The sequence below is a fragment of the Chaetodon trifascialis genome, chromosome 17 (genome assembly GCF_039877785.1).
Source record: "Chaetodon trifascialis isolate fChaTrf1 chromosome 17, fChaTrf1.hap1, whole genome shotgun sequence".
Taxonomy (NCBI): Eukaryota; Metazoa; Chordata; class Actinopteri; order Chaetodontiformes; family Chaetodontidae; genus Chaetodon; species Chaetodon trifascialis.
Window position 1 is genome coordinate 18,267,671 of NC_092072.1, and position 14,855 is coordinate 18,282,525.

Genomic DNA, 14,855 nt, shown 5'->3' on the forward strand with positions numbered 1-14,855 from the left:
ACTCAGATGGAGTGCATTAGGGCCACACAGGTCCCTGACATCACATCACATGTGCATACCCACATGTGCAAATGTTGTAATAATTCACTATAAATGACTCCTCTTTCCTGCCTTATTACTAGCAAGATGTTTGCAAGATGCCTCATCTTTGACTGAGTACTCAGCCATCATAAGACCAGAAGCAGATGAACACACACAGTAACAGACACGCTGCTTGAAGAAGAGAGAGGATTTCACGTGAAACATCTTCTTTTATCTTGCTGCCAACTCACTGTTATTTTCTACTTGCGTGCTTAAAAAACAGTTTCCAGTCGAGCTAAATTGGCTTCATTGCTGGGGGTCCTCTGGAGGGGCGGGGACAATTAGGGAGTCAGAGGTGATTGGCCAGAGCTGGCTAGACTTGCCCTTACACTGCGCGGTGATTGGTCAGACCGCAGCCGGCCCCGCCCTCGGGTGGTGCCTTGAACCTGCTGTATGTTGAAGCGTTGCGTTCAACCAGTGTTGAGTTTAGAGGGTCTCTCTCTTCCAGGGTGACAGGTCCATCCTCAGGAGCGGCCGAGGGGACGTAGCTGCCGATTGAAGAAAAAAACAACAACACACACTTCTCATCGTTTCACCGCTGGATACATCACTCACCCTGGGGTTGGATTAACTTGAAACCACTCTTTTTTAGTTTTTCTTTTTAATTTGCTTTAGAAGACACAGGCACTCACCGAAGACAATGGGGTCCCAGGCATCCAAAGGAAATGTGGCCGCGGAGGGAAACACCGCCGCCGCCGCTGATGCTGCGGCTGTCAAAACCAACGGACAGGTAATCTCACTCAGCCGGCGCGCGCTGCATCGTTTTTTTTTTTCTAAACTCAGAATGGAAGTAGAATTTAATAAAAGTTTCATTTCTCACACGAAAACATTGGTTTCACTAAATCTGGCCGAGGCTGAAATGATCAAACTTGCATGTCAGTCAGTCAGGTGGGGCTCTGAGCATCGCCGTCTACGGCTGATGGCTTGATCACAGAGCTCCCCCTAAATAAATACATAAAAAAAAAAGAAAAACAAAAAAAAAAAAAAAAAAAAAAACTATAAATGAGCCAGCATGTGGTTTTACTGACTCCGATTGACGAGGTGGGTTCGAGTTTAAGTTAGCGTGTTTTTATTTATTTGTGACTGAGGTTCAACCCAAAATCCACACAGCGTGCTTGACAGTGCCAGGCTTTAGGGGGAGGGGAGGGGGGTGCAGGAGCGCACGTAGGCAGTCTACTACTCCTCCCTTTTTAAAATACAAGCCTGGTCGTCGTCTGGTCACCCATGTCACTAACTGGGACTTTCCAAAATTTAATACTAGCGGGATGAGTCACATTATATTTACAGTTCATACTTTAGACCAATATTGGATCATTATGGATGTTAATTAATATGTTATTACACTTAGCAAGTGGCAGCAAAAAAATCAGACTTTACGTCAGTATTTATTATATTAATTGAGCAATTCAAAATTTAGGTTGGTTTTTGGCCAAAAAACGTCAAATGAAAGTGTTTTCATTCATCCATCGATGCGCTCCAGTCTCGTCTTTGTTGAGCCGATGTCTGTCTGGTACCCAGGCGGTCTGTGAGGCGCTACCGCCGCCTATCGCCTGATTAGAGTACTGCAAGGCGTCGCCTCTCAGCCGGGCGACACGGTGGTTAATTGATGAGCACGACGATGATCTGGAAAGAAATGAGTAATGCACATCTAAAATCGGTGTTCATTTGCATTTCATGCTTGCGCAGAGAGGTGTAATAAATATTATGGTGATTTTCTGTGTCAGAAGGTGAAGCTTTACAAACATGACTTATTTTGTGGCAACCTCTTTTCAGGAGAATGGGCATGTGAAAACCAATGGCGATGTCTCCACAAAGCCCGATGGGGACGCTGCCGCCACCAACGGCTCAGCTGAGGCAGCCAAGGAGCCTGAAGCCGGCGCAGGAGGTGACACCATTGAGCCGGCGCCTGCGGCAGATGGAGAGGCAGCCAAACCCGAAGGCGAGGCTGCAGCGAAGGAGACCCCCAAGAAGAAGAAGAAGAAGTTCTCCCTGAAGAAGTCCTTCAACTTCAAACTGAATCTGAAGAAGAGCAAGAAGAGCGAGGCTGTCAAAGAGGAAGCGGCTGCTGCCGATGCCCCCGCTGAGGAGAAGCCTGCTGAGAACGGAGCTGCTGCTCCTGCAGAGGAAGAGAAGAAGGAGGAGGTGAAGGAGGAGGCCGCTGCTGCGGCTGAGGCCCCAAAGGCAGAGGAGGGGCCAGCTAAAGAGGAGGCCCCCAAGGAGGAGGCCAAGGAGGCAGCTGCTCCGGCCCCTGAGGCCACAAAACCAACAGAGGAGAGCAGCTCGACCCCCGCTCCCTCTGAAAAGAAAGAGTGATTGTACCGCCAGCTCACAATGAACTGGGTGAACTGTTTTTCAAGAGAGAGAAGAAAATTTAAGAGTATATATATATATATTTATATATATGTGTATATGTATACATATGTATATGGATATATGTATATGTAAATATATACACATGTATGTGAGAGACTCCTTTGACGTGCCACTTTTCGTCATGATAACAAGACGACAGACTAGATTCACTAGATCACTTCCCTGGGTACTGCTCGACATCTGGACCTGGACTGAGTTTTAGGCTGTGGGTTGGTCGCTGTGTGGGAAACGGATTTTAATGGCTAAAACGCGAGCTGGTGACACCGTGAAGTACAGACGGATGAAGGATGGATAGAGAAGGATGGAGTCAAAGCATCTTTTCCCTAAAAATCTGCAGATCAAGATGCCTCCTCGCTGAAGGAATGAAGCTAGATCAGATACTAGGACACCACCACCACTTGAAATGACTGTTGAGTAGAAAAAAGAAAAAAAAAATGAAATCAGAAAATTAAGAGACTTGCCAACTTTTTACATTCCTATATTTTAACCCAAATTTGAAGTATTTTGTGGTGTATTATAGAGAACCATCTTAAAGATTCAGAGAAGCTATTACTTGTTTGTTTAAAGAAAAAAAAAATAGACAACTTTGATTTTTACCTTACTATGAAAAAGGAACACTTAAGCTTGCTATGTTCACTGTTGCGGTTTGATATGAAGCAGAGTTGTTTATCTGTCGTGTGTGAGCCTGAATCTGCTTTGTCTCTGTAAATACATCGGACTGATTTCTGTTCTTTATTTTGCTAATGTTGACAGATGTTACTGGTTTTATTGTAAAGTTGATAATGGTAAATAAATGTTGGTTACCTGCCCGTTTACGTGTCTTCATGGTTCTTTACATCATGCATTGCATTTGTTACGACAAAAGCAACAAACGTAATGCGAAAAATAAAAATAAAACTACAAACTAGTATACTTTATTGACAGAGTCTGGAGCCTGTTTCAAAGTGTTTATAGCACTGTTGTGTTAACTAATACACACTGGCAGCAAACCAGTAGTAAGGACCAGGGATACACTACAGATTACAGTATAAGAACATAAAACTTCAGCTGGAGCAGCTGCATCATTTCATGCCATACCTGGCATCAAAACCCAACTTAAAGTGAGACCGAGACTTTTGAAGGATGAAATAGCACATTCCTCTCTTCGTGAATTAAAGGTTAAATTCATGAACAACAAAATACACCTTTCCTCAGGTGAGCACATGCTGACGTTTGACTGCTACAGTCTTTCTTGGTCTGGTATGACCAGTAACTCATGGTGGCTGATGTCAGCAAACTTTAGCTAGATTTTGCTATTTAACAAACATTACTGAATTTTACCATTTCTCCCAATTGTCACAGTGATTGTTAATCAGCACAGGTCACATAGTTTTGATTTAATGTGCTCGTCATTTTCACAAGGAAACATCCATTTTAAAGGGACATGACATTAGCAAGTAATTGAACCCCAGGAGGCAACAGTCCAGTTGAGGTAATGAGTTGTATTAGTGCTATATTTGTATCAGTAGCAACCTATAAAATCTGAATCCGGCAAACTTTGACGTTAATGGGATTTATTTCACCCACGCGATTGGTTCTCACTCTGACCTGGTTTCAGACAAACACAAAAGGACAATATTTAATAAGTCATGCAATGATCCGCCAATGACTCTAAAAGCAAAAGCCCAGTATTTCAATCGACAGGAGAGTGGGTGTGAAACGATTTCATGTGGCACTCCCTCCACACGTCACATGGGTCATCCTGTAATTCTCTGTGAAACGACACCCACGTTAGTGGCTGATTGGTCTGGGGGTAATTGAACACATCAACACTGCCATGACCCCTGGCCCTCTATTAGTGTTATGGCCCTGAGATCAGCACCATTACCTCTGCCACCCCACCCTCGTCTCACCCTGTACATTTACAGTATTCCCTCCACTTGAAGGCAGCGAGTGGCCTCTGGAGTGTGGCTAACTGAGGACAGCAGTCCTGCTCTGGGTTAACTGACCTGAACAGATTTATTTTATGAAAAGTATACCTAAACGGTGTCAATCTTCCATGTCTCTACACCGTGCACAGGCTGCAGGTACAGTAAGCTGTGAATTATTAATGGCTGTGCCACTAGGAGTGAACCTATCCAGTGTATCTTGACTCAGTATGTGCCTGTTTTGTTTGTTTGCACAGCATACTATACATGAGAGTCTGACTGCTCAATTCAGGGGGTGCAGCATTTCTCATTGAGCAATGACAGGGGCTGCAGAGCTTTGGAAGCAGCTACAGCTACACGAGCGAGCGTACACTGACACCTGGTGGTCATTTTGTGGAACGCCACAAAGCAGTTCACCTATTGTCTTGTTAATACATTCCATACATTCTTCAAATTATGTTTACAGCTATGTTTTGAAATGTGCAGTAACTGGAAAGAAGATGCATTTGTACCTTTCTTATATTATTTGATCTATATTGGATGAATCAACTTGCAAGTGTCATTTTATTCTACTCTAGTTTTGGGTGCCTCCTCAACAACTGGCCATGTATGTATTTTGAGAACAGTCCCTGTAACATAAACAAATGCAATAAAATAAATATGCAAAATAAAAAATATGTTTTCAACAAGCATACAGAGACAGCGTGGTATTTTCGGTGGTTAAAGGTCTACACCTGAAGTGGACATGCTTCTTGTTGTCCCGTTGTAAATACAAATTAAGATGACGCAATGGAGGATTTCAAACTGCAAGATTCAAGTTTATATTCAAGTTTATAATATCTATCTATCTATCTATCTATCTATCTATCTATCTATCTATCTATCTATCTATCTATCTATCTATCTATCTATCTATCTATCTATCTACAGAAAACACATTTGAGTGTCCTCCTTGAGCACAGTCAGATGGACATGCGTGAGCTTCAGTGTGACCTCCCTGCAGAGAAGGCCTGGACAAAAGAAGCTGATCAAGTATATCATCAGCTAATTGTTTGATTAACTGATCCTCAGTTGCAGGCCGTTACAAATTATTTTGCTCGCCTTTGCATCACCGAAATAAACCCGTAGCACTTGATTTGTGTCTTCTATCCCGGTCTAGACACTGTCTGGTTGCAGCTCAACCTCGGCGGTCCTCGGTTCGTAATACCGGCGCCTCCCAGTCGGGCGGTGGAGCATCTGTGATTGGCTGACAGGATCTCAACGCGAGTTCCCTGGTGCAAGAGAGGAACCGGTGGGCACGAAATAGAGGGATAATTGGTGTAAAATGGCGCTGTCTCAAGGAACAAAGAAAAAAGTTTGCTATTACTATGACGGTAAATATGCGGCATGTGCACCTCAGTTTATGAATGATTTAGGTGGCTTTGAAGGCGAGTACCTGTTCGGGAAATTTTACATGATTTTTGAAAGCGTGCCTGACCACCGTGGTAGCTAGCCGGCGTAGCGTGCTAACGTTAGCTTGCTCGATTGGCTAACTAGCCTACTTCAGCTACATGGTATGAGCGTAGCTAGATGCTTAGCGGTTAGCTCGAACCTGGACGCATGATATCATCCGGTGTTCATCCCAGTTTATAAAGTAGCCATACTAATTTCCTTATTTCATTTAAACATTTTATTGGATTGGGATTGGTGCATGTGAGTTACCTTTGGTCATTCTGGTAACATTGGAGCAAAGAAGCTAACCGGTGCTAATCATGTCAGTGTTCCCCCAACTTGTTAACAACTTCCGAGAAGTGGGGCCGATGCTCCGCTTGACAGTTTGATTATTTACGGAACAGCTTTTGTTCAAATAAGTTCCCTTTAATTATATTACTTTCCCTCTTTCTCTTATGCGAGCAAATAATACATATCTAAGTGCAGAACTTACAAATTCAAAGATGATCTGCCTGAGTAAGCGCTTGAATTAAATCCTGATGTAATTTTTTGTTTTCAGATTTTAATATTGGACAATGTCAGTGTCAGAGATAGTGTGAATAAAAGGTAAATCTGTCAAGAAGCTGGCTGGTGGATTGAGTGTAGGGCAAATTGAGGACAGGTTCGTCTTGTTTCTTAAAACTGTGAAAGTTGAATGGAGTTTGGCATGAAGTTGGCTTCACACAGGAGCATCAAAATGCATCATGGCAGCAGCGGGTTGTCAAGCAAATTCTGTAATGTAAACTTGTCTGGATAATCTGCTCTGTCCCAGGGGATGTGGGGAACTACTATTACGGCCAGGGTCATCCCATGAAACCCCACAGGATCCGCATGACACACAACCTCCTCCTCAACTATGGACTGTACAGGAAAATGGAGATCTATGTGAGTTTTTATCACCCCACACAGCCCAACTCTCAGATCCATATATACATTTTAATGGAGGCCGTGTTCAGGCTGTATGTGACATAGTATTTGGATAACATTGTACACATGTTAGTAAATAGTGACGTACCAATCTAAGTATCTCATTGATTACTGACAAATCGAGAAGTGTCAGCCATCACTGTACCCTCCCTCACTGCCTTTCCTTCTGTTTCCAGAGACCACACAAAGCCAGTGGTGAAGAGATGACAAAATACCACAGTGATGACTACATTAAGTTCCTGAGGTCCATCCGACCAGACAACATGTCTGAGTATAGCAAGCAGATGCAGAGATGTGAGTGTGCGCTCGTCTTCCGATGGATGCTGAAACATTCTTATTGTCCGCGTGTGTTAATTCTTTTTGTCTTGTCCTGTTGCTCACAGTCAACGTTGGAGAGGACTGTCCAGTGTTTGATGGTCTGTTCGAGTTTTGCCAGCTCTCAACGGGCGGATCTGTCGGTATGTTATTCCAGCCTCACTTCCCATAATCCTCCTGTTGCACCACCTTCACACAGTAGTGTCATTTCTGGTGTAAGGCTAGGAACCGGGAATGGATCTGAAGTAGTCCTGGTCTACATAGTGGTTTTGAAATTTTGGATGTAACGATTTACCGAATCTCGTGATATTGCAATAGAAATACAGCTCGATGCCATTGTGGGACTGTGATGCTATCGACTGCAGCAGCAGAGGGCGCGATCATAGTAGTCAAGTAGACAGACTGCTGCCATCCTTTGCATGTAAACCAAGCGCTGCTAACCATAAACCCAATGAGAAAATTATGGATGAACATGGCCATAACGAAAAAGAGATTGAAGACGTTCCATCGACTGTTAGAGCTGATGTGTGGCAACATTTCTGTTTTCCTACAGCTGGGGCACTGAAGCTGAACAAGCAGCAGACAGACATCGCCATCAACTGGGCTGGCGGACTCCACCACGCCAAGAAGTCTGAGGCCTCTGGTTTCTGCTACGTCAACGACATCGTCCTGGCCATCCTCGAGCTGCTCAAGTAAGCTGCTGCCTTCCTTTTGTATGAACCATGCTGCCTTTTCACCCACCTGTGAGGTTTCAGTTCTTCTGGATCATCTGCTTTCCATCTCCACCTGCCTTGGAGCTTTAGGTGTGAAGTATATTAATCACTTCCTCTTTCTGTGCTGAAAGCGATGCCTTCGTCATATTCTTGCATTCTTTTTAAAGATGACAGTAAGGTGCCTCGTTATGCTCACTTTTCATCCACCAGTACTATCTTTTTCAAACATTTTAGTCAAGTTCCTATCTGAACGTTTGTCCTGTTTGATTTGCATAGGTGTTTATTTGCTTTTAATTAGACGCTCAACATTTTAAAGTGGCTGAATGTTGTTTGGATGAGTGCATATTAATTTCGTCAGGGATACTTATATACTGGATTTAGATTGTTTTACCAATTTTTATGCATTTTGATAGAAAAAAAGACTCTCGGCTGTTTTACAAAAGCACTTGCTGCAGCAGGTGAACCTTCTTTTCTACTGTGACATAGTGAATATGTATTGTGTGTTATTGTCATGTGACTTGAATGTTTCTTAAGATGTCATCAAATTCATTCTCTCTAGGTACCACCAGAGGGTATTATACATAGACATTGACATCCACCACGGGGATGGGGTGGAGGAGGCCTTCTACACCACAGACAGAGTCATGACCGTCTCTTTCCACAAGTATGGGGAGTACTTCCCCGGCACTGGAGACCTGAGGGTTAGTTACTTTGTTCTGATTTTCCGTCTAAGATTAGTGGTGTGTGTTGTGTGTATGTTGGCAGTGATTCAATGATTTCTTCAATGTGTGCAGGACATCGGAGCTGGAAAGGGCAAGTACTATGCAGTAAACTACCCGCTTCGAGATGGTATTGATGACGAGTCCTATGAAGCCATCTTCAAACCCGTAAGTGATTTTATTTAGGGACTGTGAAATCACCTCAAGCAGACTCTTTTCCTGAGCAAGGCTGTTAATGTGTGTGTTTGTGTGCGTTAGATAATGGCTAAAGTCATGGAGATGTACCAGCCAAGTGCTGTTGTGCTCCAGTGTGGAGCTGATTCTCTTTCTGGAGACAGACTGGGCTGCTTCAACCTCACCATCAAAGGTATAAACACAGCTCTGTCTCCCCAGACAGTCCTCAAAAGTGTTCGTCTGCTTACGAGGATTTAATTGTGTGTGTGTTCTTCTAGGTCACGCCAAATGTGTGGAGTACATCAAAAGTTTCAACCTGCCCTTGCTGATGCTCGGCGGTGGAGGCTACACCATCCGCAACGTGGCCCGTTGCTGGACGTACGAAACCGCCGTGGCCTTGGACTGCTCCATCCCCAACGAGCTGCCCTACAACGATTACTTTGAGTACTTTGGGCCCGACTTCAAGCTGCACATCAGCCCGTCCAATATGACCAACCAGAACACCAACGAATACCTGGAGAAGATCAAGCAGCGTCTCTTTGAAAACCTCCGGATGCTGCCTCACGCCCCTGGTGTTCAGATGCAGGCGATCCCAGAGGACGCGCCCCACCCAGACAGCGGAGACGAGGATGAGGAAGACCCCGACAAACGCATCTCTAGTAAGAGGTTTAGATGGGATCACAGGCCTCTTACATAGGGATCTTAATGAACCGTGCCTTCGTCAATGATGTGTGTTCTGTTTCAGTCCGCGCCCACGACAAGAGGATAGCCTGTGAGGAGGAGTTTTCTGACTCTGAGGACGAGGCAGAGGGGCAGGGAGGAGGCCGCAGGAACGCAGCCAACCACAAGAAGGCGAAACGAGTGAAGAAGGAGGAAGACAAGGAAGGAGAGGAAAAGAAGGGTATGACCTGTTCACAAGTCAAATTGCTTTTTGTAGATGAGAAAACATCAAACTAATCATGCTTGTTGTTTCTGAATCCCAGAAGTGAAAGAGGAAGACAAGGAGGAAGAAAAGATGGACACATCCGGGTATGAGAAAGACTCATTCAAGTCTGAATAAGTAGTGTCAGTATGTCGTAGTAGTAGTGAAAATGTTAAAAACCTGGTAGAGTGAAAGTCTGTGCAGCACTGCAGTGAAACAGTGATAAGACGGTTGGCAGTGAAATGATATGTGTACATTAGGAATGGTCAAAGCATCAGGACGTGTAAAACCCTCATGTCAAAGCTGACTGACTCTGACTGTTTGTGTTTCAGACCAAAAGAGGAGGTGAAGACAACTTGAAGTCTGGCTCAGGGAGAAAAGGATGGTTGTACTGTTGTCCCCACTGATTCCTGTCCTGCTGCGACGATAGGACCCTTTTTGTATTCCTGTTTTATGATGTGTTCTGATGAGCAAACCTGGCTTACACTGAATTATTTGCACCCGTCAAGTTGGCGCTGCACAGCCACAGCTACGTATGTGGTCGTCAATACAGCACGAACGTCTGATCGAGGATTTGCCTGTTTCTGTCCTCTGTGTTGCGTGTAAACTGAACCCAACCGGAGCCCCTGAGAACTTTCTCAGCCGTTGTGTGACCCAGGTCTGCTTTAATGTGAAGAAAGATTACTGTTCCTATCATGGCGTTTCAGATTTAAACAAGTTTGTGGGTCTCACGCTAGAATACCTGCAGAGACGCAGCGCTCACATGTAAAAAAGCTCCTGTTTTCTGTTCTCATCTAATGATACTGTTAGAATAACCAGCATTTGGCAAACTGTTGTTTGGCTTGCTGTTAATTTATCAGTGAATGCATGTTAAGACTGATCTCGCCTTTAGCATGTAAATATTACAGTTCCTGATCTCTGCGCAGTAAGTTATTTTAAATCATGAATTATTACAGTCTGTTTAGCCCATCTTCCTATGCATATCTGGTCAGTGTTTCCTTTATTGTCCCTCCTGCATTGTTTGGATGTTGAAGTATGAATGGCTGTGAACCTCTCTGGAGAGTTATGTTTGGAAGTGAGTGACTTGTTTTAGATATTTTGTACCATTGAACATAAAGGTGGAGTGAGCTGATTAAATGGCTCTATATGTGGTTGTTAGGAGTTCTATCCTTGTGAAATGTGCATTATCATAACTTTGTTATAAAAAAATAAAGAAAACTCATGCACATTTTTCCTCCGGAGTTTGTCATTTATGCACCCTGAAGAGAAAAACAGCAACACTTTCACAATAATCTGTGAAACTAAACCTCTATGAAGTTTTCCGTTCTCAGATTATCCAACAGGTGTGGTGAGTGGACCGAATACAAGCTGCATTACACCACCACAACAAACTGGCTAAATTTAACAATCCTATCCAAAAGGAGGAGTTTATGCTCATTTTAGATGGTTGAATGATTGAGAGTTGCACAGATCACACAGACACGACTTAAATTCAGTAATTTTATGGTGGTGGAATGGATTACAACAGAAAATATATCAAGCCAAATTCTACTTAGTTGTAGAATCAGATTAAATAAAGTTGGAGAATTAGGGAGTGTGGGTTTTAAAGTCCAGTCACGATAGCTTTGTAGATCCAGGGCACAAAAAATCCCACCGAGATACTTTCCAGTGATGTTAGAAAAATGACTTAAAAAAAGAACACCACACTCGTCTCTGAGATGCAGTCACCTCTTCTGACCACTTTTCCTTTATTTAAAGTAATCTGTGAGAAGTATACAGGCCGAATTTAAACACTGGCAGCTGACCTCTAAAAGTCTGACCTGTACGCTGACTTCAGATCAGTTCAGGTGATGGGAAGAAGGCGAGGTGGTCAGGAGACTGTAGATGCACTTAGTCTGTTGTTCCTTCTTCCTGACTGGATTGAATGCGACACTCGTTGAGGCTGTGGGGTCGAGGAGCCTGATGGTTTACGCCTCCAGTTCAAAGTCAAAGTACTGTGGGTCAAAGTAATGAATCCTCACGTATCCGTCCTCTCCTCCGCTGCTGTAACTGTAGATGACAACCAACCACAGAGCAAGAAAAATGTCAGCAGTGATACACACCAAACATGTTTTAGGGCAGTGCATTTCCAAGCGCATTTGTCTTTTACCTCTTGCCGTCAGGGTGGAATGCCACACAGTTGATGGGTCCGAAATGACCTTTGACCCTTCCGAACTCCTCTTCATAGGCAGCGTGGAAGAACCTGCGGATAGGGAGGAAAGTAGGGTTAAAAAAAAGTTGATACGTACAAAAGCTGTGTCAGCAGGTTCTTTCTGACCTCTGCGATCAACCTCAGCCACACTTTTCTCACCTGGCCTCAAACTTTCCGATCCTGGTGGAGGTGGTGGTGACCTCCATGGCCTCCTGACCACCTCCCATCACCACCTGATGCACAAGCATCAAAAGTTAGTGCTGAGACACAGTTTGCCTTTCACAAAGCACAGTATGGCAAACAAGTGTCTACGTGGTCATAGGACAGACGTGACTGTGCAAGCCTTCACTTACATGATCCATGATGGGGGAGATGGCTGCTGAGTTGACAGGCCTCTCTGTCTTGAAAGTCTTGATGTGGTCCAGAGAAGTGGAGTCAAACAGCTGAGAGGAAACACAGAAGACAACCAACTCTCAGTAACAAAATATGATGTTAAGCAACGAGATTTAAAAACAACACTACCAATACATGGATTGTGTATACATGGCAAATAATTACTGGTGCATAAAAACAATGTTGCACTACAAAAGAAGCAATTTGGTGTCAAAGGGCCAGCAGAGTACACAGGTCTGACCTTGGCAGAGTTGTCCTTGGAGGCAGTGATGAACATGGTGAGATCCACTGATGTCTGGATGTCATTGATCTGCTTGGTGTGCTCCTTAGCCTTCTTCAGGATATCTCCAGACTGTCCACAAATATAACAGACATAACATTCAGCTATACAGTGCAGATTTTCTGGCAAACTAAATACATTATTTCCCATTCTAACACATTTACTGTTTGGCCTCCATGACCAATATTAGATTATTTTATTGACAGTGTGTGTCCAACCTTGGCGCTGAACTGGTTAATCTCTCCATTCTCATGGCCGGCGATGACAAACTCTCCCAGAGGTCCCCACACAGCACTGGTAATCTTGTGATCGCTGCAAGGTATCGACAGGTAGGGCTGGTTGTCCTCTGCAGTGACAGAGGGAGAGACACACTTGTAATACCACTGAGAGGAGACGTACTCCTGCTGATCAATATGTTCTCACTGTGAGATGTCCTGGGCCAGAATGTCGGATCGCCTACTGACATCCTCAGTATGAGAAGGCTACACATGAAACAGGCTGTCTGATTTCTATTTGGTTCATCATAATGCAAATTATGTGTTTGGCCTCTTGTACCTGACAACATATGCAGCAGATGTGTGTAAACACACTGTTACAACCAATTTGTACATATTTACCTCGCCAATGTTCCAAAACAGAGCCACGACTTACGACTTAACAGCGACAAATAACATGAAGGGGAGTGTGTGCAAGCAAGTTTGGCAAGGATGAGATCAAATGTATTCAGCACATATTTAACAATGTAATTAACCCCAGACAAAGGCTGCTAAAAGCTGGATGCGGCTGGCATGTTTCCTGGTGAGCAAATGAAAGTGGCAGCTGGCTAAAAGAAGCCTGTGTGCATTGTGTGATATGTACCAATCTGCTGTGGATCCCTCAGGTCAAAGAAGTTCAGGTAGCACTGGTAACCCATCTGCTTGTCTGTGGAGAACATGATGATGTTGCCGCTGAAGTCGAAGCCGCATGTTCTGACAGCAGAGTTGGTGTGGAGCAGGGCGAGCTGCTTCCCTACGCAGCACAGAGGGATGGAGGCACAGGGGTTAGTCAATGCAGGACTGGCAATGCCAAACTGCAGCTTCCAACTGGGGAATTTGAGCTCTTTATTTGTATTGCACCTTTCATGAAGGAATTGCAGCTCAAAGTGCTCAAAGTCACTCTCACAGTGTAGCTTGTTTTTACCCACCGGTCTCACAGTCCCACAGTCGACAGCTGTTGTCTGCTGATCCCGTCAATACGTTTTTCGTGTCCCCTGAAAGCGGACGTGTTAAGGAGCCCAACATGTATGACAGCGGCTAGCACAGCTATAGACACTCCATCATGTGAATACAAGATCGACCATTGTTCTGTTTGAGAGAAAAACAACATAAAAGAGTGTGTTTCCTGCAGAAGGATACAGTCACAGTCGACACACCACACAGCTCCTGTGTGTCCATTGTAGGTGCCGAGCCTCTCGCCATTGACGGAGTACCACACGTTGGCTACCTACAGTGGGAGACATTGGAACAGATGAGCTTAGGAAGTAAAAAGCGAACAAACTTACAAGTGGAGAAAGATGATGACGCCAGAAGTCAGACGATATCTGAATTATTACCAACTCACCGTGTCTTTAGCTACAGAGAAGAGCAGGTCTCCTTCTCTGTTGTACTTGATTTGAGTGATGGACCTCTCATGGCCCTGGAGCAGGATGGGTTTCTGTGGAGAGGTGTGCATATTAGCGACATAGAAAAGACATTCAGCTGTCAGCTAGAGGTTCTGACGTTTTTACATAGGGAAACATAACGGGGCAGTGGTCTGTGGCGACAAACCAGCCGTTTACTTCTTTATCTTTACATAAAAGGTACAGCTGTGCAGCTCTCCACCCTGCTGTCAGCGGCGGGTGAATCATCTAGCATCACCTACAGCTAACAGCAGCTAGCATTTATGTTAACGTTGGCTAACTTAAAAGCTAAGCTAACACTAGCTGTGTAGCTAGATATGCTAGCTAAACTGGAGCGAACAGTCTCAGCTGGGGACCGAGACGCATTCAGGGCAAGCTAAAACTCACAGCAGACTGTCACTGAGCAACATACGAACCATTTTCCTCAGCTAGGTGCTGCCACTCGGTCCAGTATATTCACTGCGCCTCCCGTGAAGAGAGAAAAGATGAACACTCGTGTTTCAGGCGCCGGAGCTTCGGCGGAAGAGGAAGGTGACGTACTTCTTGTGTCACAAGGCAAGTAGCGTTAGTGCGCCCTCTAACGGCAGTACACAAAACCTCTAACTCTCTAACACAGATTGAGTAGAATGTAAGGTGCCAGCATTCACATTCATCTTTCTTAAATTAAAACAAGTTATTTCTTTCCTTTTCACTTTAGTCCTTTCTGAATAAGCCAAGATCAATCAACCCACAG

General features: G+C 44.3%; 3 protein-coding genes across 3 annotated transcripts; 2 read left to right on the forward strand and 1 right to left on the reverse strand.

The window, feature by feature from the left end:
- The first annotated feature begins 509 nt into the window (after positions 1–509).
- On the forward strand, positions 510–3,263 carry marcksl1b (MARCKS-like 1b). The gene is made up of 2 exons (XM_070985269.1): positions 510–811; positions 1,855–3,263. Exons 1-2 carry the CDS (start codon positions 722–724, stop codon positions 2,392–2,394), a joined length of 630 nt encoding a protein of 209 aa, XP_070841370.1. The 5' UTR covers positions 510–721; the 3' UTR covers positions 2,395–3,263.
- Positions 3,264–5,622: 2,359 nt separating this feature from the next.
- LOC139345602 (probable histone deacetylase 1-B) lies at positions 5,623–10,835 on the forward strand. Its single transcript, XM_070984305.1, has 12 exons — positions 5,623–5,734; positions 6,604–6,716; positions 6,935–7,052; positions 7,142–7,216; positions 7,627–7,765; positions 8,346–8,487; positions 8,581–8,673; positions 8,764–8,872; positions 8,958–9,338; positions 9,425–9,580; positions 9,663–9,708; positions 9,934–10,835. Exons 1-12 carry the CDS (start codon positions 5,686–5,688, stop codon positions 9,959–9,961), a joined length of 1,449 nt encoding a protein of 482 aa, XP_070840406.1. The 5' UTR covers positions 5,623–5,685; the 3' UTR covers positions 9,962–10,835.
- A 252-nt stretch (positions 10,836–11,087) lies between these two features.
- Positions 11,088–14,667, reverse strand: eif3i (eukaryotic translation initiation factor 3, subunit I). Its single transcript, XM_070984306.1, has 11 exons — positions 14,539–14,667; positions 14,065–14,157; positions 13,860–13,947; positions 13,649–13,714; positions 13,324–13,473; positions 12,684–12,811; positions 12,427–12,537; positions 12,146–12,235; positions 11,952–12,025; positions 11,751–11,843; positions 11,088–11,650 (listed from the first exon to the last, which is right to left on the reverse strand). The coding sequence occupies exons 1-11, from the start codon at positions 14,539–14,541 to the stop codon at positions 11,569–11,571; spliced, it is 978 nt and encodes a 325-aa protein (XP_070840407.1). The 5' UTR covers positions 14,542–14,667; the 3' UTR covers positions 11,088–11,568.
- Positions 14,668–14,855: the final 188 nt, after the last annotated feature.